The 22267-nt window shown below is 39.7% G+C and overlaps 1 protein-coding gene across 1 annotated transcript in view; it reads left to right on the forward strand.

The window, feature by feature from the left end:
* LOC126278903 (uncharacterized) overlaps nucleotides 1–8832 on the forward strand; it is a 131465-nt gene extending 122633 nt beyond the window's left edge. The window contains exon 10 of the mRNA XM_049979181.1: nucleotides 8268–8832. Within this exon, the coding sequence (XP_049835138.1) occupies nucleotides 8268–8503 (236 nt within the window). The 3' untranslated portion in view covers nucleotides 8504–8832. The remainder of the gene's footprint in view (nucleotides 1–8267) is intronic.
* Nucleotides 8833–22267: the final 13435 nt, after the last annotated feature.

Below are 22267 nucleotides of genomic sequence, written 5' to 3' on the forward strand. Positions count from 1 at the left end.
TACTGTCTTACCACTGTTAGGAGGTATGCAGCCAGGGAAATCTGGGAAAAACTAAGGAAATTTTCCATCAAGGAGGAAACTGGAAAAATCTTGGGATTTTTTTTATTATTCTGGGAATTTTTAGTTTTTTTCATTTTCAGTTAAACTTTTGTAATTTTGACTGATGAGAACTGACACTCCTTTACTTTAGCCCGCTACTGCAGAATAATACTGCAAGAGTAAAAGATAAATGAGAGGAAAAAACTCCAAAATAAAACTTAAATTGCAAAGAAAATGTACCATTTACAACAACTAAACACAGTGGACACACAAGTGTCTGCCAACAGCAAAATGTGTCAAAGACTTTAGGACAAAGACTATGCGGCACTTCATAACAAGAAGCTGCTTTCGATGAATGTGACGTCACAACTGTTTAAATTTGGTTCATTTGAACGATTGCCAGTGGGCTCGTGCTTCTGCACATTCGCAGAACTGAAGTCATGTATGAGCAGTGCCTTCTGCTTCTAGCTGCTTGAAGTGTAGCTATTAACTGCATAAGCAGTAACAGCAAGCTGCCAGATGCAGGCAAAATTTTTTCTGGTGTACCCAAGCTGCCAGATTCACACACATGCAGTGCAGTCTCAGTTGTAGTCTACGCGTGACCCATGTTTACGTTTCGTGCTGATGCTATTTTCATTTACAGCTCTCACGCCAAATGAAAACAAAACGAATTTCTGTGGCTGATAGCTATCAAGTGAATTAAGATACATTAATGTAATTACGGAAGATTAAATTATGTTGTTGGTTTCAGTTTTCTGATTTTATTTTATTTCCACATTATTGGCAGTCAGTTAATCGCCTTGCAGAGCAAAGAAGTTATTTTTGTTAATTTGTTAAGAAATTTGGCTTTTATTATTATTAATCTTTTCCACAGAGGCAGTCAATTTATTTGAAACAACGTGTTTCATTCCATACTGTTGGCTATTTTCAAATGTTCACTGAATTTCATGTTCTGGCATGCCCAGTATTATGCCATAATAAAGAATCAAACAAGAGATAATACAGTACTAGTACTACAAGAAAACTGACATCCCGAAAACCACACGGAAACACTTTATATCAGGTAGGGGCCTACTTCATTGTGGATGTGGGCATACAAATGTGCACTATAAGCCAAATCACGCATTTTAGTTTGATTTACGAAATTCCGACGTGCTTGGAGTATTCTTAATGCCATGTACATACCAAAATACCTAAATCGTCACTGAAAGATGAATAAGCAGGCAAATTTGGTAAGTAGAATTGCAAAATGTATTCTGTTTGAAATATATTAACAGCTTTAGCAGAATTTTACATGTCTACTGTCTGTGAAGCACAATATTTTTCATCACAAGGCATGTTTCAGTACTTGTTTGTCACCTCCTATGTTCTTGATGTTCTCTCTTAATTTGCATTGTTTACATCTTAAATATACAGAATGCCATTCTTTGGCAAATTATAGCCTGGTGGCACACCATGTTTACACCATTGTAACACCCCACAAGGCTTTATATTACTACAGTTTCTTGACTTCACAAATGACCTTGTTATTTTTTCATACAGTTTGAAAAAAATAATGGAAGACTTACTGTTCTTAATTCTGAGAGGGAAAATCTATGTTAAAATCACCACACAACATAATATTAAAACCAAGATTGCTGTCTTATTTTGCATTCCTTATCTAGATAGAATATGCTAAAACAAGTTGCCCTAAGTACAATAACCCTGTATGTCCCCTCAGAAAATTATGCCGCACTGCTGCATGTGGTCCAAACAGAAATGCAACAAAAGGCATACGAGCAGAGCAGACACTAAGCAAGAGCTTCACATGTCATCATAGCTGCATGCATGTAGTAACACTTGTTTTCTGTCATGCTCTGGCAAATCCTCCTACAAACCTAACACATCTTGGGAAAATATTGCGATTGGTGGTGTGAAAAGCATTACTTTCAAAGTAAATGTTTTTTATGCAACATGAATCGTGTTCCATGTGAGAATGTGCAATGTATTTTTTAAAATCACGGAGTGTTTGACTCTCATTCAAAATTTAACTCTTTGAGGACCAGCCGCTTCGAAAAACTTTGGGCCCAGAATTTATTTAAAATTCTTCACATTTGTGTTCAATATACCTTCAAAGGGCTATACATGCAAAAAAGATTGGTATTATATATGAAAGCTTAGGTTCTTTTGTAGCTATACTCTATGCATGTTAATTTAAACCATTAACTTTTCCTACTTCTGTGATCACACTACTTAGCAGTGATGTTGCTACTGGCTGACTACATCCTGTGCTCTGAGTATCTGCTGTCATTAGCTGGTGAAATCACATGACGTGAACTATGATTGACTGCCAAAAGCACATCACAGTCTCGATTTCAGTCGTTTGGAAACTAATGTATTGCGTTTGGTGGAATTCGTACTTATGCTTTCATAACACGGAAATATGCATTGTACATGTTACTGTGCATTAAAGATCTTTCCAGCATGCATTATTTTAATTGCTGGGTTTCGTTTCTTAAAGAGCTGGTAAGTTCTACACCAGTATATAAAACATTTACTATTCAAAAGGTTGATAAGCTTCACAGTTACAAGGAAAAGTATACTGTCACTTACCACAGAAAATATGTATTTTCACCCAGGAAAAAGTGTATTTTTAACCAGGAACTACAGGCAAAATCCGGGAATGTTTTTTCCTTGTCCGCGTATACACCCTAACTGCATTAGCTCCTGGGGTTCCTGGCATGGGGGAGGTGCCTCTCACCACAGATGAGCTATAAGGTCCCTAGTCTGCTTCATGGCCAGCACACCGGCTCAATCTGTGGAAAACACACACACACACACACACACACACACACACACACACACACACACACACACACACCTCTGTTAAAGGTTTGATTTGTCTCTTCCCAGTATTGACTAGGACCCTAAGTAGCAGAACTGAAATGTTTTAGGCTTTCAAAAATGTGTGGTCCCCCGCCCCCCTCTCCTCCCAATTTAAATTCTCATCAATACACACACCAAAAACTTGTCACGTTGCTGCCCCTACTTATTATCTCCTCACTGTGCGTTACATTTATCATTGCTGTAATACCTCTAGATCGTCAGAACTCTATATGTTGTGTCTTTTTTAAATAGAGGGGGGGGGGGGGGGGGAGTGAGAGAGAGAGAGAGAGAGAGAGAGAGAGAGAGAGAGAGAGAGAGAGAGAGAGAGAGAGACCATTTGCATAAATCACTCAACAATACTTTTAAGAACAACTTGTATAATTTCTTATGTTTCTGTTTGTATTTTTGGTTTGATTAACATACTACTCACCTCTGCAGAAGGCACTAATTCGGCTTGTGTATTAGGCATACATTCATTACATGTATGAGAAACAGTAGTGGACCTAATATTGAGGATGTTGATTTCTCCCCAGTCCCAAGAATCTCCCCTGGTTACATCAGTTGAATTATTAAGTTTGACTTTCTGCATAGTTTTGTTGTTATATTATCCACCAATTCCAGAAAACCTCCGTGTATCTTGGAGACTGTGACTCATACAATCAAATGTCTTAGAAAGGTCACAGGAAATACCAGTTTCTGTTATTTAATGCTTGTAAAACTTGGTGAGTGAATGCATAAATGGCAATCTTAGTTGAGCAACTCTTCTGAAATAGAGCTGTGATTTACTAAGAATACTAGTGACCTAGACCACTTTCCGACAGTTGGTGCTAAATATGTATGGCTAGATGACTTGTCTGATGTAGCAGTAATTTTATTTGTGGGTCATTGTGTAGAAGTTTGATTGAAGTTCATTAAGCAAGTGAATAACAACACTTTCATAGCTTAAACAATTGGTGCAACATGTGCCAGGAACGTTGTTAGGAGGAACGACTTTTGGGTGTTCCATATTTAATTGGCATTCAGAGTGATGTCTCATGGTGTGATGAAGGCTGCTGGCTACTGCACTGTAAGAGGAGGAGGAGGAGGAGGAGGAGGAAGAAATGTATAGTTTCTGGTCATAATAGTTTGATGTGGCTCAATTGTCTAGTGCGTCTTTCAATTAGATGCCACTTGTGTCCATATGGACAACATTTACTTGATCCGTAAAGATGTGTAGGCAGTATAAAATGCACAAACCTCAGAATGGAAAATGATAGGTCTCACAACGATGTCAATAGTGTCTTGGAGTAAGCAGAGAACCATCGGCACAGCAGGAAGCAGTGAAGGTGAAACGGACACTCTTGATAACACATCAACAGCCTGCACTGCAAGTTCTGCCATTGAACATTAGATGGCAATTGTATTGTTTTCATGGCAGCAGTTGATGTGAATTTGTCATAAATCAACCAGTTTGCATGAAATATTTACAAATTACATGCACAAACCTTTCTCATAACAGTCTACCTATTAGTAAAAACTGCATCAAAATCCATACCCATCAGTAAAAATGATATCAAAATCCATACATTACTTCCTGATATTAGCCTGAACATTCAGACAATAGTTAGCATGTATGTGGACATTATTGTTACTCAGGTATGACGCTACTTTCTCAAAGACTTTGGAAAATGATGTATGTAATGACACGAATTGGTGAAATAAATTGACTGCCTCTCTGGAAAAGTAACAGTAGCATATTTCAGTCTCGCTGTTAAAAATGCCTCGAGTTATTAATGCATTATATATTTCAGAAAAGACAGCACTTGTTATATGGGAATAAGTCTTCAATATTCTGTTGGGGGCATCATCAAATCCGGATGAGCTTTTATTTTTGAGAGAATATATTCTGAATTTCAGAGGTGTAAGGGTTAAGACATCCATATGATTGAATTTTATGTCTGCAGTTTTTTCCAACATACTGCTTGGAATTTCCTATTGAACTTCTTGTTTCTATATTTTCTGCTGAATTTGAGAGGTGATTATTAAATGTACCTGCTACTTATGACAAATCATTTATGATCTTTTTATTTAAATCAATTGTGAGAATGAAATATTAGTGACACTACAAAAAGAACTCTGTTGTGTCTGTGAAATGAAACTCTCCTGTTCACAGACAAATGAAGAGTGGAAATGAAAAATATTCTAAGTGCCAAATCTAATATTTGTCAGGTGTATATATATAATGATGATAAGGGAAGTCTTTCCGCTCCCGGGATTGGAATGACTCCTTACCCTCTCCCTTAAAACCCACATCCTTTCATTTTTCCCTCACCTTCCCTCTTTCCTGACGAAGCAACTGCCAGTTGCGAAAGCTCGTAATTCTGTGTGTGTGTTTGTGTGTTTTGTTCAAATGTGCCTGTCTGCCGGCGCTTTCCCGCTTGGTAAGTCTTGGAATCTGTGTTTTTAATATATTTTTCCCATGAGGAAGTTTCTTTATAAACACAATAAATCTCTTTCTGTGCATCACTTCCTTCTATCCAAAAAAGTGAGAAGGTATTCCGATATCACAGAACTATAATGCCCACCTCATCACCACAAAAACTTATTTATTAAGAACATTGTAAGTGAGATATCAGGAAACTAATTGGTTCTAAGTGCAAAACGAAAAGAAGAGTTTCGGTCTTAAGTGCTTTTAAACTTAGGAATAGCAGTACATTTTCCATAATGTACAATACCAAGGGGGTTTACTTGGTGCCCACCACAAAAAATTTTCCAATATTTATACATCGAGTGGAGGGGTACTTTATGGATACTACAAAAAAATTAAACATTACGAATTTCATTAACTGTCATTGATTTTCATTCACTACAAACTTTTTAAAGTTTTACAAATATGTAAGAAGGGTTCTGAACCTCACAATAGTCATAGGACCTTTGCTGCAAAAAGTCACATTCACTACAAAGACTTCAATTTTTGGGTTTATTGTAACAGAAAAATTTAAAACAGTTACAGACTCTTGTATATGAAATCATCAAAAACAATAAATAATTTTTTCAGCTTTTTAAAATGTAAAGTACAAGACTGGATTACGATATTTTCAAAAGGTGGGTGCAAAGTAACCCCCCTCCAACCGATATTGCAAGGGTTAATACAGAGGCACTACATTTTATTTTATACCAATAAAAGTACAGCAGTAATATTTTAAGTGGTAGAACTGTGCCAACAAAAACCATTTCATATTTTAAATTTTTTTATGAGAGAACAACATAATTAAATTCAAGAAAAAAAATCTCGCAGTATTGAATGCTGTTTCATAGACGACTCCATTTTAGGGATCAGGTAACGCAAATTTTTTTTGTGAAAGTCCCTGTGCCACTGAGGAAGGATTGGCAACATTATCAACAGGTCTTTCTGGTTTACAAGTGATAAAATATGGCTGGCCAGTCAGATGTCATTTATCTGCAAGGTCTTTCCTCTGTTGAATATATTGACTGTCTACTCTTCTGTTAAAGAATGAGAAATTTTATATAGCTATTTGATGAATGTGAGACACTTCAGTCATACTGCATTTTGAGTTCTTGCATGGTTGCATTGACTAAATGTTTCAGTAACATCTTTAAACCCAAAGAAGTCAGTTGTATGCATTGGATTTACACATAATGGGTTAATAGCTTTAGCTGACTGTCTAGTCTTGTGTAAATCTTGCAGAACAAAGCCATTTCTTACCTGTCCTCATTTCTCTATAATTGCAGAATCTCTGTTGCAGCTCAAAATGCTGTGCCCACTCACCAAAAACTTGTGTGTTATTCCTTCAAACCATTCATGTCTTAAGTGTTTCCGAATATGTAGCACTTTTTGCCTTAGCTGATGGGTTTCCTCGTTCACAACTGTGATTTGCTCCCATGTAAACATACAGCATTTTTTGAAATGTGCTTGTGTTATGAGGGCATGTTTTGTTTTAAAAAATTTTTGGTTAATCTGGATGAAAAGACATTTTGTGAAGTGAAGGAGAAATATAAATATTAGACTGTGCACGCAGCTGTCTACCTCCAAGAGGCAAAGAAAAGCAGCCATTGTGCTAACTAAATCAGACACAAGAACATCCTATTTCCAGAGTGCATTTATGTAAAACAGCTGATGATCACAAAACCACTTCAAGCCTTAACTTGTAAAAATGACAGCGAAAAGTTGTTACTGAAATTCTGGTTTTGTCTTTCAGAAGTTCTGTTTCTTGTAAACGTATAATCCTTCATTTCTTGCTTCCAAAAATGTTGTCTGCCCACTGCTGTCTCACTGGCTATGTAGAACCAGCAAACAGCTGGGACACTGTCATTCTTTTCATATTGTACCTTACATCGAGGGTTGACGATATTGCTCTACAAAGCACGTAAGCACTCCACTGGCACCTATCTGGACTTTTACAATGTCATACAGAAATTTATGCTTTTGTTGAGTAAATGTCCAATTTAAAGTCAGTTAAATTCTGATTACAAATGGATTCAAGCAAACTCCTGTTTAGATGTGGTAGATGTTCATAAAATGCCAAGGTACATGGTATACGTTTCCATGATTGGTAACATGATGAAATTTGCTGCCCCCCCCCCCCCCTTTCCCCTTCCAATGTACATCCACATTCTCAGGCAAGCTGATGTTGCTGTTCCCCCTTCATCCCTTCCAGATTGTTCAAAATAAATGTGCATGTGAACTGAATTGCAAATTTTCATTTGTAAAGGTAAAAATGTTGATCTCAGCAGTAGTAGTTTAATTTGCAGATGTACTGCTTTCCCACATTTTTCAAATGACAAATTTGGGGGAAAAACTCGTCTTACGATTGGGTAAATATGTTATACTTATCTCTCATATTTAAAATTTTTGCAGTCATTATTTGTATCTTTGTTGCACTCGTACTCAAATGTTAGTTTGTATTTGAGTGTTTTCTGTGTTTTTCTATGTTAAGCCTCTGTTCTTTCTTTCAGTCTGCTTCTGCTAACCATAACTTTCACTTTTGCTCCATAATTAATAACTCTAAATGAGACTCTAAATGGAATGGTTGTTTGTTAAACTTTGTACATAGTTCATTGATTCTTTGAATCTATCTCTTGCATATATCAGATGTGTAACAATATTCCCTCCATTCAAGTTAAGCAGCAACACTTTGATAACCTCCTGTTTAACTTTGTAGAAGATTAAGTATTTGATAACAGATGTCTGAGATCATGTTAGGGTATTGGTTTATTGAGAAGTAGCTAATTTTTTTATTTCTTATAGCAATTTTGTATTTCGTAACTTTCACTAATTTAAATATTATTGGAAGCTGTTATAAAAGTAGTTTATATAAGTTTTGTAATGTTAAAAGCTAAAAAGAAATTGGGGCTTTTTTCAGTCACAAAGACACTGAAGATGAAAGCTGCTTTAAATCTAGCCCGACAAGCAGCTCACCATTTTCCAGAAGTAGCTCCCGCACTTTTTGAATGGGTTCCAGAAGGAGAACTGCCAGATGAATTCTGGAAACAAATGAGCGACATTCTTTCAGTGAAACCACACAGTTATTGGACAACATTCTTATCAACATGTGAAGAAAATAGTGATGAAATGTGTGTTGGTGCTCTAAACAATTGAATATTGTTCTTTTTATTGTGTGCGGGATTAATGTATAAGGATTGCATTATACTGTTGTTGGCAGTTTTTATGATGACATTTGTCCGGCGACACTGATTAAATGGTACAAAACTTGAATAATTTCTTATGTGTAAAAAAAGAAAGAAATAGATGTTGTATTTTGTTGTGTACAAATGAAAATTAAATTTTTAAAGCAGTTCTGCTGCAGGATATTAATATATGTGCACTGTCTGTGTTAAAACAAGAAATATATTATGTATTGTCATGTATTGTGTGTGCCATGAGAAATCCTTTGTTCATTAATGTTTAATACATTCATAAAATACTCACTTTGCATCGTTAGTTTATTTTTTTGATTTGTCATGTGTTTATCTGAAATAAGGAATGTTCAAGGAGATTATTGGAATTTGACTTTTGGTGAGTTATAATTTTCAACGTAAGATAAACATGGAGAATGTCCTCTCAAGAATTTTATAATTTTTTCTTCCTTTCTTAGAATGTACAAAATGACCAAATTAGCCCTGGTAAAATGGTAAGAAGGTCAGCTGTTGACTGTTCTTTCCTTTGTCATCAACTGATAGGTCGTGTACCTTCTGATAGTTGAATGGATGCATGTCCATCTCAAGCAAAACATTCCACACACAGGCTTTCGGGGTATATAGTTCATTGAGTATGGATTGCATTCTGGTGCTGGGGTTGCCCTCAACTTGCTGTAACACGGCTTCCTCATGTTGAACTGTTTGCACACTGCGAAGTCTACCAGTTTCCCATTGCTCTGGTATAAGGGATCCTGTTTCACGTAAGTGGCCATCAAGTCTTTGAAATGTGACGGCATTTGGTAATCACCTCTCTCAAATTTATTCTCCATACAGGTGCCATTTATTCTCCATACAGGTGCCTTGCTGGTCGACCAATGAATCCTGCCTCCCCATAAATGAGGTGCATGTCAGCTAACTCAGTGAGAGTGTAATCAGACATCAAAGAGTGCGTCAATGTCAATAATGTAAACACAACATAACATAAACAGTAATAATGTAATTTTTTATTCAGGGACATGGACACTGCTGGCAGTAACGAAAACTTACCCTTCATAACTGTAAGATGCAACTATATTGCAAATCAGATTCCGAGGTCAATGTTTTGTCACATAACAAAAGTGTTTCTTCTTGTCTCCTCTAATAAATATTAATTTCTAAATGTTTTTATTTACACCTTGTATGTCATGCTTCTTCCAAGTTTCTCAGTGATTGTTTATTGCTCCCACAGGTCTTTTCTAAACAGTTCATTAGATCCCTGGCGTCAGATATCATGTACGACAGGAAATGAGGGCTGCAGCCAGTGTTGTTTCGTGTAACACAGCACTGCAGGAGGCGTATAGCAGATGCAAGATCGATTGCCATCCCACAGCATCCGCTCCCCTGGTATATGGTCACACTAAAAGCAATTTTGTTCAAGGAATGGAACCAATTTTGTGATTCTCCCAAACTTCAGAAGATTGTTGGCCATCAACATGAGTATGTTGGTCCTGCTGACAGATATGGGATTTATAGCTGCCTTGAAAACACATTTATGGCTGCCTTACAGCAGGCGTATGTCGCAGTACTAAAACCCCCTCTCTCCCCACCCCTTCCAAGGTATTAGTCAACTTTTTTAAGTTCATTTGTTTTGTTACTTGAACTCTTCCAAATTATTGGCAGTGCATACACACATGGTGCACCCTCCCTTGGCATAGGTTTTGGGATCTAAATCTGGGTTAATTATGTCATGTCTATCAGAATGAAATTTTCACTCAGCAGTTGAAAGTGCACTCATTATGAAACTTCCTGGCAGATTCAAACTGTGCCAGACTTAGATTCAAACTCATGACCTTTTGCGGTCAAGTGCTCTACCAGCTGGGCTACCCAAGAATGACTCATGACCTGTTCTCACAGCTTTACTTCCACCAGTACCTCAGCTTCTACCTTCCAAACTTCACAGAAGTTCTATGAAAGTTTTGGGGGACTAGCACTCCTGGAAGAAAGAAGCCCAGGCTGTGGCTAATCCATGTCTCCGAAATATCCTGCAAGAGCCAAAGTTCCTGACTTCAAGTCTCTGTCTGGCACATAGTTTTAATCTGTGACGAAATTGCATATCAGAGCACACTCCATTGCAAAGTGGAAATTTCATTTTGGAAACACCCCCAGGCTATGGATATTCTCCGCAATTTTCTTTCTTCCAGGAAGGCTAATCCCGCAAGTTTTGCAGGGGAACTTAAGTAAATTTTGGAAGGTCGGAGACAAGATACTGATGGAAGTACAGAAAAAGCTGTGAGGACAGGTAGTCGGTCAGTAGAGCAATTGTCTGCGAAAGGCAAAGATCCCAAGTTTGAGTTTTGGGCCAGCGCACAGGTTTAATTTGCTGAGAAGTATCAGTTGTGTCTTTGTTTTTGTACTGTGGCTAAGTAAAGATACCCCCCCCCCCTCTTTTCTCTTTCAGTACATGGTGAGTAGCAGTGCAATAATGTGGTTTCACAGGGTGTTCTAAACCAACAGAAAAAGAACCATGTAATATTTTTAGTGCTGTATAAGTGAAAATAATTTGTGCACATTCCCACCAGTGTATGGTGTGAATACTACTAATAGGTATCAGAATCTGCCTGGAGAAAATATTCAGTTCCACAGTTAAAATATAGTATCAGGTAAAAGAAAATTTTTGCTTCAATTAGCATTAGATGTTCAGGCAGATCTATAAGCAGATACAGGAATCAGAATTTTTTTGTTTGCTGGTGCATGTCTGCTGTCCTGGTATACACTTCACACATCATAGTACTATCACTGCATGCAACAGAGAGAAAGAGGGGGGGGGGGGGGGTAGCCCAGTCCATCTTTTTAAAAAAAAAAAAAAAAAAAAAAAAAAAAAAAAAAAAAAAAAAAAACAACTTTTTAAATTAATAGTTAAAACTTTATGACTACTACTTGTAATGGGAAATGTCTGAGAATATGTACTTATCTATTGTGTATGAACATAAAATTTTAATAACTGTCTTGTAGATTATAGTGCCTACCCCCATGAAACATGGACCATGCCGTTGGTGGGAAGGCTTGCGTGCCTCAGCTATACAGATGGCCGTACCATAGGTGCAACCACAACGGAGAGGTATTTGTTGAGAGGCCACACAAACGTGTGGTTCCTGAAGAGGGGCAGCAGCCTTTTCGGTAGTTGCAGGGGCAACAGTCTGGATGATTGACTGATCTGGCCTTGCAACACTAACCAAAATGGCCTTGCTGTGCTGGTACTGCGAACGGCTGAAAGCAAGGGGAAACTACAGCCGTAATTTTTCCCGAGGGCCATGCAGCTTTACTGTATGGTTAAATGATGAATGCGTCCTTTTGGGTAAAATATTCCGGAGGTAAAATAGTCCCCCATTCGGATCTCCGGGTGGGGGCTCTTCAAGAGGACGTTGTTATCAGGAGAAAGAAAACCCGTCCTACGGATCGGAGCGTGGAATGTCAGATCCCTTAATCAGGCAGGTAGGTTAGAAAATTTAAAAAGGGAAATGGATAAGTTGAAGTTAGATATGGTGGGAATTAGTGAAGTTCGGTGGCAGGAGGAACAAGACTTCTGGTCAGGTGAATACAGGATTATAAATACAAAATCAAATAGGGGTAATGCAGGAGTAGGTTTAATAATGAATAAAAAATAGGAGTGCGGGTAAGCTACTACCAACAGCATAGTGAACGCATTATTGTGGCCAAGATAAACACAAAGCCCATGCCTACTACAGTAGTACAAGTTTATATGCCAACTAGCTCAGCAGATGACAAAGAAATTGAAGAAATGTATGATGAAATAAAAGAAATTATTCAGATAGTGAAGGGTGACGACAATTTACTAGTCATGACTGACTGGAATTCAATAGTAGGAAAAGGGAGAGAAGGAAACATAGTAGGTGATTATGGATTGGGGGAGAGAAATGAAAGAGGAAGCCGCTTGATAGAATTTTGCACAGAGCATAACTTAATCATAGCTAACACTTGGTTCAAGAATCATAAAAGAAGGTTGTATACACGGAAGAATCCTGGATATACTAGAAGGTATCAGATAGATTATATAATGGTAAGACAGAGATTTAGGAACCAGGTTTTAAATTGTAAGACATTTCCAGGGGCAGATGTGGACTCTGACCACAATCTATCGGTTATGAACTGTAGATTAAAACTGACTAAACCAGAAGTTGTACAGAGTTTCAGGGAGAGCATAAGGGAACAATTGACAGGAATGGGGGAGAGAAATACAGTAGAAGGAGAATGGGTAGCTCTGAGGGATGAACCAGTGAAGGCAGCAGAGGATCAAGTAGGTAAAAAGATGAGGGCTAGTAGAAATCCTTGGGTAACAGTAGAAATATTGAATTTAATTGATGAAAGGAGAAAATATTGAAACACAGTAAATGAACCAGGCAAAAGGGAATCCAAAAGTCTCAAAAATGAGATCGACAGGAAGTGCAAAATGGCTAAGCAAGGGTGGCTGGAGGACAAATGTAAGGATGTAGAGGGTTATCTCACTAGGTGTAAGATAGATACTGCCTACAGGAAAATTAAAGAGACCTTTGGAGAAAAGAGAGCCACTTCTATGTTTATCAAGAGCTCAGATAGAAACCCAGTTCTAAGCAAAGAAGGGAAAGCAGAAAGGTGGAAGGAGGTTTATAGAGGGTCTATACAAGGGGGATGTACTTGAGGACAATATTATGGAAATGGAAGAGGATGTAGATGAAGATGAAATGGGAGATACGATACTGCGTGAAGACTTTGACAGAGAACTGAAAGACCTGAGTCGAAACAAGGCCCCAGGAGTAGACAACATTCCATTGGAACTACTGATGGCCTTGGGAGAGCCAATCCTAACAAAATTCTACCATCTGGTGAGCAAGATGTATGAGACAGGCGAAATACCGTCAGACTTCAAGAAGAATATAATAATTCCAATCCCAAAGAAAGCAGGTGTTGATAGATGTGAAAATTACCGAACTATCATTTTAATAAGTCACAGCTGCAAAATACTAACGCGAATTCTTTACAGACGAATGGGAAAACTGGTAGAAGCTGACCTCGGCGAAGATCAGTTCGGGTTCCGCAGAAATGTTGGAACACGCGAGGCACTACTGATCCTACGACTTATCTTAGAAAATAGATTAAGGAAAGGCAAACCTACATTTCTAGCATTTGTGGACTTGGAGAAAGCTTTTGATGTTGTTGACTGGCATACTGTCTTTCAAATTCTGAAGGTGGCAGAGGTAAAATACAGGGAGCGAAAGGTTATTTACAATTTGTACAGAAACCAGATGGTAGTTATAAGAGTCGGGGGGGGGGGGTATGAAAGGGAATCAGTGGTTGGGAAGGGAGTGAGACATGGTTGTAGCCTATCCCCGATGTTATTCAATCGGTATATTGAGGAAGCAGTGAAGGAAACAAAAGAAAAATTCGGAGTAGGTATTAAAGTCCATGGAGAAGAAATAAAAACGTATTGTAATTCTGTCAGAGACAGCAAAGGACCTGGAAGAGCAGTTGAACGGAATGCACAGTGTCTTGAAAGGAGGATATAAGATGAATATCAACAAAAGCAAAACGAGGATAATGGAATGTAGTCAAATTAAATCGGGTGATGCTGAGGGAATTAGATTAGGAAATGAGACACTTAAAGTAGTAAAGGTGTTTTGCTACTTGGGGAGTAAAATAACTGATGATGGTCGAAGTAGAGAGGATACAAATGTAGACTGGCAATGCCAAGGAAAGTGTTTCTGATGAAGAGAAATTTGTTAACATCGAGTATAGATTTAAGTGTCAGGAAGTCGTTTCTTAAAGTATTGGTATGGAGTGTAGCCATGTATGGAAGTGAAACATGGATGATAAATAGTTTGGACAAGAAGAGAATAGTAGCTTTCGAAATGTGGTGCTACAGAAGAATACTGAAGATTAGATGGGTAGATCACATAACTAATGAGGTGGTATTGTATAGAATAGGGGAGAAGAGGAGTTTGTGGCACAACTGACAAGAAGAAGGGACCGGTTGGTCGGACATATTCTGAGGCATCAAGGCATCACAAATTTAGCATTGGAGGGCAGTGTGGAGGTAAAAATCATAGAGGGAGACCAAGAGATGAATACACTAAGCATATTCAGAAGGATGTAGGTTGCAGTAAGTACTGGGGGATGAAGAAGTTTTCACAGGATAGAGTAGCATGGAGAGGTGCATCAAACCAGTCTCAGGACTGAAGACGACAACAACAACAGGAGATTATAGTGAGATGATGTAGGTGCAATGTATAACAGAAAGCATAACTTTTGGCGCATTCCCAAAAAACAAATCTTACATTCTTTCAAACCCAGGCATTATCATCAGGAGACTCATTGAGTGTTGTAAATAATGTACAAAAAACCACCATAGGTTGCATATTATGTGATTAGTTTTGGATATCCATAGTACTGGTGGTATTGAAGGTTTAAAACACTATTCGGCACCATTGTCAACACAGATATTGTGTTGACAGTGGTGCTTTTAAGCATCTTAACATGTTGTCACAATAGTATTGAATATTTATGGATGCTTGCACCTGATAAGTGAAATAGTCAAAAAATCAAGTAATACACAATTTATGATGATTCATAAATCTTAGAATCATTTCGTCAGAACTGAGAAGATCAAAATTTGGCACCTATGTGGCAGAACTGGCACACAAAAAAATAACATGACAGCTTGTACCAAACTAACCTACCTTAGTTCTCCTAAAAGTTTTTTTTCAAAAAAATTTATGTTTGGTTTCCAAGTATGGTAATTCAAATATAAGCCTTATTCTAATTTTAAACTGTATTCTCATGGAGAGAACCACTTTAGTTATCAAAGTAGAGGCTACTGGCCAGGTTTCATTGTACAATGCGGTAGGATAAACAAAAGGAATGGGAGCAATGTGGTGAGTTTAGCATTCTGGAAGATTATTCTGAAGCTTTCAAGTAGAGAACAATAAATACCACATAAAGATACTACACAATTTCTGTTTTCTTTTTCTGTACCTCTTATGGTTTCCACAATTTCTTGATAGGCGATTGGCTAGGACCAAGGGTGCAGAAGTACTTGTGAATTGGGTGTGCCCTAGACAAGGCTGCATTTCCTAGTTTTCTATTTTCTGATGTAATTTTCAATTATATCAGCAACTGAAGACGAGGAGGAGAGGAATCCTCCCTTTTCTGACTACAGTGGCATAAGCTCTCATTTTGGTAATGTATGTAATAGGACTTGACTGGCTGGAGCTCACACTGATGGCTTCATTTAGGATACCATACTTCGAAGGTCAAAGCTCTTTGTAATAATGGCACTTTCAGGAAGATTAGTTTATCAATATTAAGTAATTGAATGTTCATATAACAAACAAATATCAACATTTCCGTGTTTGTGCATCTCCCTTGGATTCTTATAAGTATAAGGAGATGGGACCACCATTGTGAACTCCCGTTGTGCCTCATAAGATGAAAACAGCATGAGTATAAAATAAAGTTAAGGTTTCATTTCCCTTCCAGCTATTGACTACAGCATCACTAGTTTTATAAGTACTTAAGGTCAAGGATGTGACAGTTTGTGCATTTATGAGTGGTAAATGTTGAACACAGCACTGAGCATTCCAGAGACTATGCAGTTTTATGCATATCCTTATCGGACATAAAGAAATAAGAAAAGGTAGAAATGTAGACTTCTTATTAGGAAAAAAGCAAGAGAATTTTGCATTTCCTAGTTAAGGTGTCTAAGGGCTGTACAGTGTTTAGACATGTTTAGGAAGTTTGATTTCGAGAACAACATGTGAAACAGATTTATATCCCTGGTAGTCAGTCGGGTGGGGATAAGCCACCCAGCCAGGAGCAGCAAAAAATTCCAACAAGATTGTATGTGGAAAAGTGTGAGGTTGTGGAGAGCGGACCCTGTTGCTGTTCCACCCTACACTAACGCAAATCTGACTTTCTTACCACTAGCCAACTGTTATATTTTTCTCGGATACTACTTTATCATATATTGTACTCTGTGAAGTTTCACGGCAGAGATACTGCCATTTGATTGGGAGGGCTAAGTGCTACTGTTAAACCAATTTTTCTGATGGTACGCTTAGAGTCAAAGAAGAACCAACAGGAAGGATGAGCGTAGTTGTATACGCGCTGACTACGCGGAACTATGTACACAACAGATTTATATCAGGGCCATTATAAGACTGCGTTACAGATCTTGTGCGGATTCAATATAAACTAAGTTGGGTGTGATTTGCGTAGGTTTGTGTTCCTTTGAGCCACTGTAACAGACCGGAACCCGTTGCAAACACACAACAGTGTGGCAACGTGCGAGAATCCAGAGTAGCTTCTCTTGTTGTTATAATGACATATGGAACACCAGAGAATCCTATTTTGCCTTTTCTTAGACGGACGGAAAGAAAAAGAGATTAAACAGTTAAAGGATGGGAGGAAACAGAAAGAAAGAGGATGAGAAGGCCGAAGAATTTCGTAAGGAAAATCTCGAGGCGGAGAAAATGAGAAATGAGGCAGAGAAGAGGAGGGAGGCGTCAGAAAAGGAACGAAATGTAAATTCCGGCAGGAGCCAAGAAGACAGCTGTCACTGCAGCTGGGAGAATTAAGTACGCGAATCCAACAGCATATCAGAACCCAAAGACCTTCATCAGGCGCTGTAAGGGCACTGTAAGGGAAGACGTACTGGAACCTGTACCGTTGTGTGGGTCACCTTTGGTTCAATCTTCACCGACGTGTCCCACTTCATGCGGCAGCCCGCACAATTCGAACAGAGACACGATCAATGTGTACTCTGTGATCCTTTCCAGACGAATGCGAGAAGCAACACCGGACACCTTTAGTGGTAATTCAAGTCCATATGATGGTCGCTGAAGACATGATTTACCACATGACATCGAACATGTTCAGATCTCAAAGTCGATGAGATGTTCAAGCGCATCAGGAAGACCCGCAGCTGATTACAAACACTTCCTGTCCGTTCTGAAATTTCAGGACTTCAGAGAGGTACTTTACTTTACAAGATTTGGCTTGGAAAATTTAGCAAGTCACTTCCCTCTTCGTGATCACTGAATAGGAAGCTGGAATTTATTAGTGCTCACATGGAGGGTGTTGCTGCGAAAAATGTGAGATAATTTGCAGAACACTACAGTTCCTTCGACGAATTTAGAGACGCGTTTCTCGCCGCATATTGGTCGGAGAAATGCAAGACTGCATTAAGCAAGAAATAATGATGTGACCAGATCAAGAAGCGTCCAGATACAACAGCCCTCTCAAAATTTTTGACGCATTGCGCGAACAGGGGCATAGCCAGCAGGGAGAAAACCAGTGGGGCTGACAGAACCATAACAATAACAACAGAATCGAAATTAGATGCGCGAACACGTCCACTGGAGTACAACAGCTAAGTGATACTCGTAACTTAAACCAGAAACTTGCGGGGGCGGTTCAGATTAATTCCGCATCGAGAGTTGATTTGAACCGGATAAATGTAATCGGTTATGAGGACATACGCGAAGAGCTTACAGAAGAAAAAGAGGTGTTAAGCAGGGACGACCTGCCCCCAATAATTACGGTTACTATAGGGATTGATGAGCTGCGCGGGATTGGTGATAGCGGCAGCAGTTTTGGCGACGGCTGAGAAAAGACGTTCCGTTGATGTGTTGCACACGGGAACTGGCCGACTTTCGCAACGAAAACAACTGGCAGCGAGAGAGATTAACGCGAACCCGCAGACCAAACTAGTAATTCCCAGTGTCTCAATTGAAGTCGTAACAGAGATCAATTTCCTGAGGAAGCACGTGGTAATTCTTGATGTGGAAAGAGGCCTGCTTATTTTTAATGAGGAAACTGAGATGAAAAAAAAGTTTGACAAGCTGTCTCAGATCAGCACTGGCTGATAGTGTCAAACTATGCGTCACCCAAGTGGGCAATAATAGATCTGCTACTATGTAATCCAACCTGAATACGTTCATAAGGAAGAAAAAGTGGGCATAGAACGACAAATCGAGGAGATCATCAAGAAGAAAGGGGTCTCGGTCCGCAACGTAGAGGTTACGGTACAAAAAGAATTCGAAAATGTGCTCATGGCAAACACAGGAGTGTTTATGCCAAAGCCAGGAACGATAAAAATTTTGTGTGTGAGTTCTGGATCGAACCACATTCAAAGTTCTTCGTTCCGCCTTACTCTATTCCGTATGTGTATCCGAAAAAGACTGAGTCTGAAATCTCAAAGATCTTGAAAGACGAGGTGATAGAACCGGTGAGGTCTGCTTACAGCCCCATCATGCACTGGAAAAGAAAGGCAGGTCGATTCGCCTTGTTTTAGACCCCGAAAAATCAACACGTTAATCGATACAGAAAGCGGAATACCAGAGAGGCTGGAGGAAGTGCTCCAGAACTTTCACATGTGTCAACTTTGTCGTCGATCAATTTGGACAGCAGCTTATGGCAATTTGAACTCCACCCACAATGTAAGCAGCACACAGCCTTCCTCGGATTGGGGAAGTGTTATCAGCTCAGGAGGCTGCCGTTCGGTCTGAATCTCAGTGATTTCCTCAAGGAGCTAGTCACTACATACGTTGATGATCTGTTAATACCAGAAATGTGGTCCTACGAGAATTATCGAACACCTTCATACAGTGTTACAGTCAACATTGAAAAGTCACATATTAGGTCAACAAAAGTTGACTTCTTAGGACATATGATTACAGGAGAAGGAATATTAGCGAATCCATAGCGAAGTACCCTCGCCCGACGACACAGCGAAAATTGAACGCATTTTTTGGTGTCGTCAATTTCTGCCAGGGATTCATACTGAACTGACGGTAAAAAACACTTCCTGGGGATGAGACGAAGAGGCCGAACTGCGCTTAGGTCGGCCTTACTGGAGGTGCCTATTTTGTCCCACCCAAAAATCGTGGACGATTTCTGCATGGTGACAGACAGCCCCTACACCGGACTTGGTGTGCTGATTTTCCAAAAATATATAGATACTGGAAATGCGGCATGGAAAACAATCGCGTATGAGGGTCGTGTCCTCCTGAAAAGTGAGAAAAACTACTTCGTAACCGAGCTGGAAGCCCTCGCTGTGGTGTGGGGATACCAGAAACCTAGATATTTTTTGCGTGGTTGGAGAACAAGGTCTATACAGACCATGAGTTCTGGAATTCCTGCTCGCGGCGAAATGGACAAGTAAGTTGCTTACCAGATGGGTGTTCTTCCTTCACTAGTTTGATTTTCAGATCATTCATATAACGGGCAATGGTGGCGGTGGTGGTTAGTGTTTAACATCCTGTCGACAACAAGGTCATTAGAGACGGAGCGCAAGCTCGGGTTAGGGAAGGATTGGGAAGGAAATCGGCCGTGCCCTTTCAAAGGAACCATCCCGGCATTTGCCTGAAACGATTTAGGCAAATCACGGAAAACCTAAATCAGGATGGCCGGAGACGGGCTTGAACCGTCGTCCTCCCGAATGCGAGTCCAGTGTGCTAACCACTACGCCACCTCGCTATATAACGGGCAGTATGCACAGCATTGCTGATGCCTTGTCTCAGTCGCCGACTGGGTTCGTTGACGGCAACAGTGAGGAATTCGAAGGAGACTATATCTGTCTTTGCTATATGAGGAAGGTTGCATTACAAGAAGACGTAACAGTTACCATGAGGAACATAAGAAAAGTGCTGGCTAAGGATACAGGAATAGTAAAGACAGAGCAGCAATGGAAAGACCATAGAGAGGCTGTGATCAGGCAACGCTATCTCCCTTGGAAAGGAATTTTATTTCATAGGGGCAGTGTGGATGATTCTGTCTGGTATCTGTGTTTGCGGGAACACCTGACTGACAAAATTATTTGGTACACCCCCTTCAGTTATGGTCACGTTGGGACGAGGAAGTACTTGCTGAAATGCAGAACGGTTGATCATTTCAACAATATGAACGAAGACAAACGATCGACAACTTCAACAATATGAACGAAGTCTCTGGTTCGTTCTGTTAGTATGCAAGGATTGGCACTCCTCTACCAGTATGCAGGTATCCCTATACACCATTGTATCCATCAAATTGAAGAAACTCGCAGCCACAGACCTCATGGGACATTATCCCCGACCAAGAGGGTATACTGCTTCATCTTAGTATCTGTTGAACTAAATTTAAAATCCGTCACTTTAATGCCAGTAAAGAGGGCGACAGTACTGACCATTTCAAGGGCATTCAAAAATAATTTCCTTCCACAAGTGGGACTTGTCAATAAGAATGATGTCTGATAAAGTCCACAATTCTTGGCATTGTTGTGGAAAGATACGATGGGGAGGCATAAAATATCGCTAGTTTTCTTATTTTCCACCCGAGCCTTCAACCGGGCGGAGCGGGCAATGAAAGAGTTGGGGAACCTCTGCAAGGTATACTGCAGAAGGCAACAAACCACCTGAGGCAACTTCTTGAGAGATTTCGATGGATGTGTTGAACGAGGCAGCGCGCGGAGTCACGCAACAGGCACTGGTGACAGTCCTGCACATCACACAGCCTGTGGACCTCATCAGAATAATTGTGCGCCTCCCGCCAAGTTCTCCCGTGAAGCATCAAAGTGTTGTTGAAGTGCACTTAAATGGATTCAGGCGGTAGCGCAAAACAGAAAGGAACATGCTGATAGAACGGTGAGATAATGGCAATTTCATGCTGGAGACAAGGTAATTGTCAAGTCCTTTTATCTTTCAAATCAAGCAAAGAAAAAGTGCCAACAATATTTCTCGATTTACAACAGGTCATTTCACGTGTGGAGAATTGCTCACGTAAACTCGTTGAAGCTGGGGTCATTAAGGACTCCGCCAGGTGACTTATGTCCGACCATTTATAGATTGGAAACTTTGTCATTTCCTGTTTTTATTTTTTATTATTATTAGGTTTGGTCTTCTGATTTTGTTTGTTACTGCATGTCGAATTGGGACCATATTAGTTTTGTTGTTTTGTGTGTTTCTCGAGATGTCGATTTTTAGCTTTGTGTGAATGACAGCTGTGCGTCAGACACTGACCCTAGAAACATTCGTGCATATCTCAGGGCAAATCGTGGTTTGCTCTTATGGGTAATAGCACACCGGACTCGCATTCGGGAGGACGACGGTTCAATCCCACATCCGGCCATTCTGATTTAGGTTTCCCGTGATTTCCCTAAATCGCTCTAGGCAAATGCCGGGATGGTTCCTTTTAAAGGGCACGGCCGACTTCCTCCCCCATCCTTCTCTAATCCGATGAGACCGATGACCTCGCTGTTTGGTCTCTTTCTCCAAACTACCCGACCCCGCTTATGGGTAAATATCTCGACGTATTCATTATCTGTCTGCCCCGTAGGGATCGACACCGTTCTGCTTTCTAAAGGCTGCTGTGTTTATAGTCGAACAGTCTTTGGTTTGGTCAGAAGTTTTGAGTCGGTACTGGGGGTGCGTTGTATGTGAGAGTTTAAATGTAGGAGAGACTGACAGCGGCGTGGATATCGTGATGCCCATCTAGTTTTATTCTGGATGAATAAGGCTGTACATTAGTGAGTAACCACGTTCCCGGAGTATTTATTGTTTAGTTAGGATGATAAGGTAGACACAGTGCCCTCCCTCGCGACAAGTGCGCAGGGTCGTCGGGAATTGATTTAGATGGGAACATGAGACATTGCCAGTTCCACAGTAGTATACTTAGGATGTTAAAGCGACCCCTGCAATAGCTGCGAAGGATCACCCCA

The sequence above is a fragment of the Schistocerca gregaria genome, chromosome 1 (assembly GCF_023897955.1).
Source record: "Schistocerca gregaria isolate iqSchGreg1 chromosome 1, iqSchGreg1.2, whole genome shotgun sequence".
Lineage (NCBI taxonomy): Eukaryota > Metazoa > Arthropoda > Insecta > Orthoptera > Acrididae > Schistocerca > Schistocerca gregaria.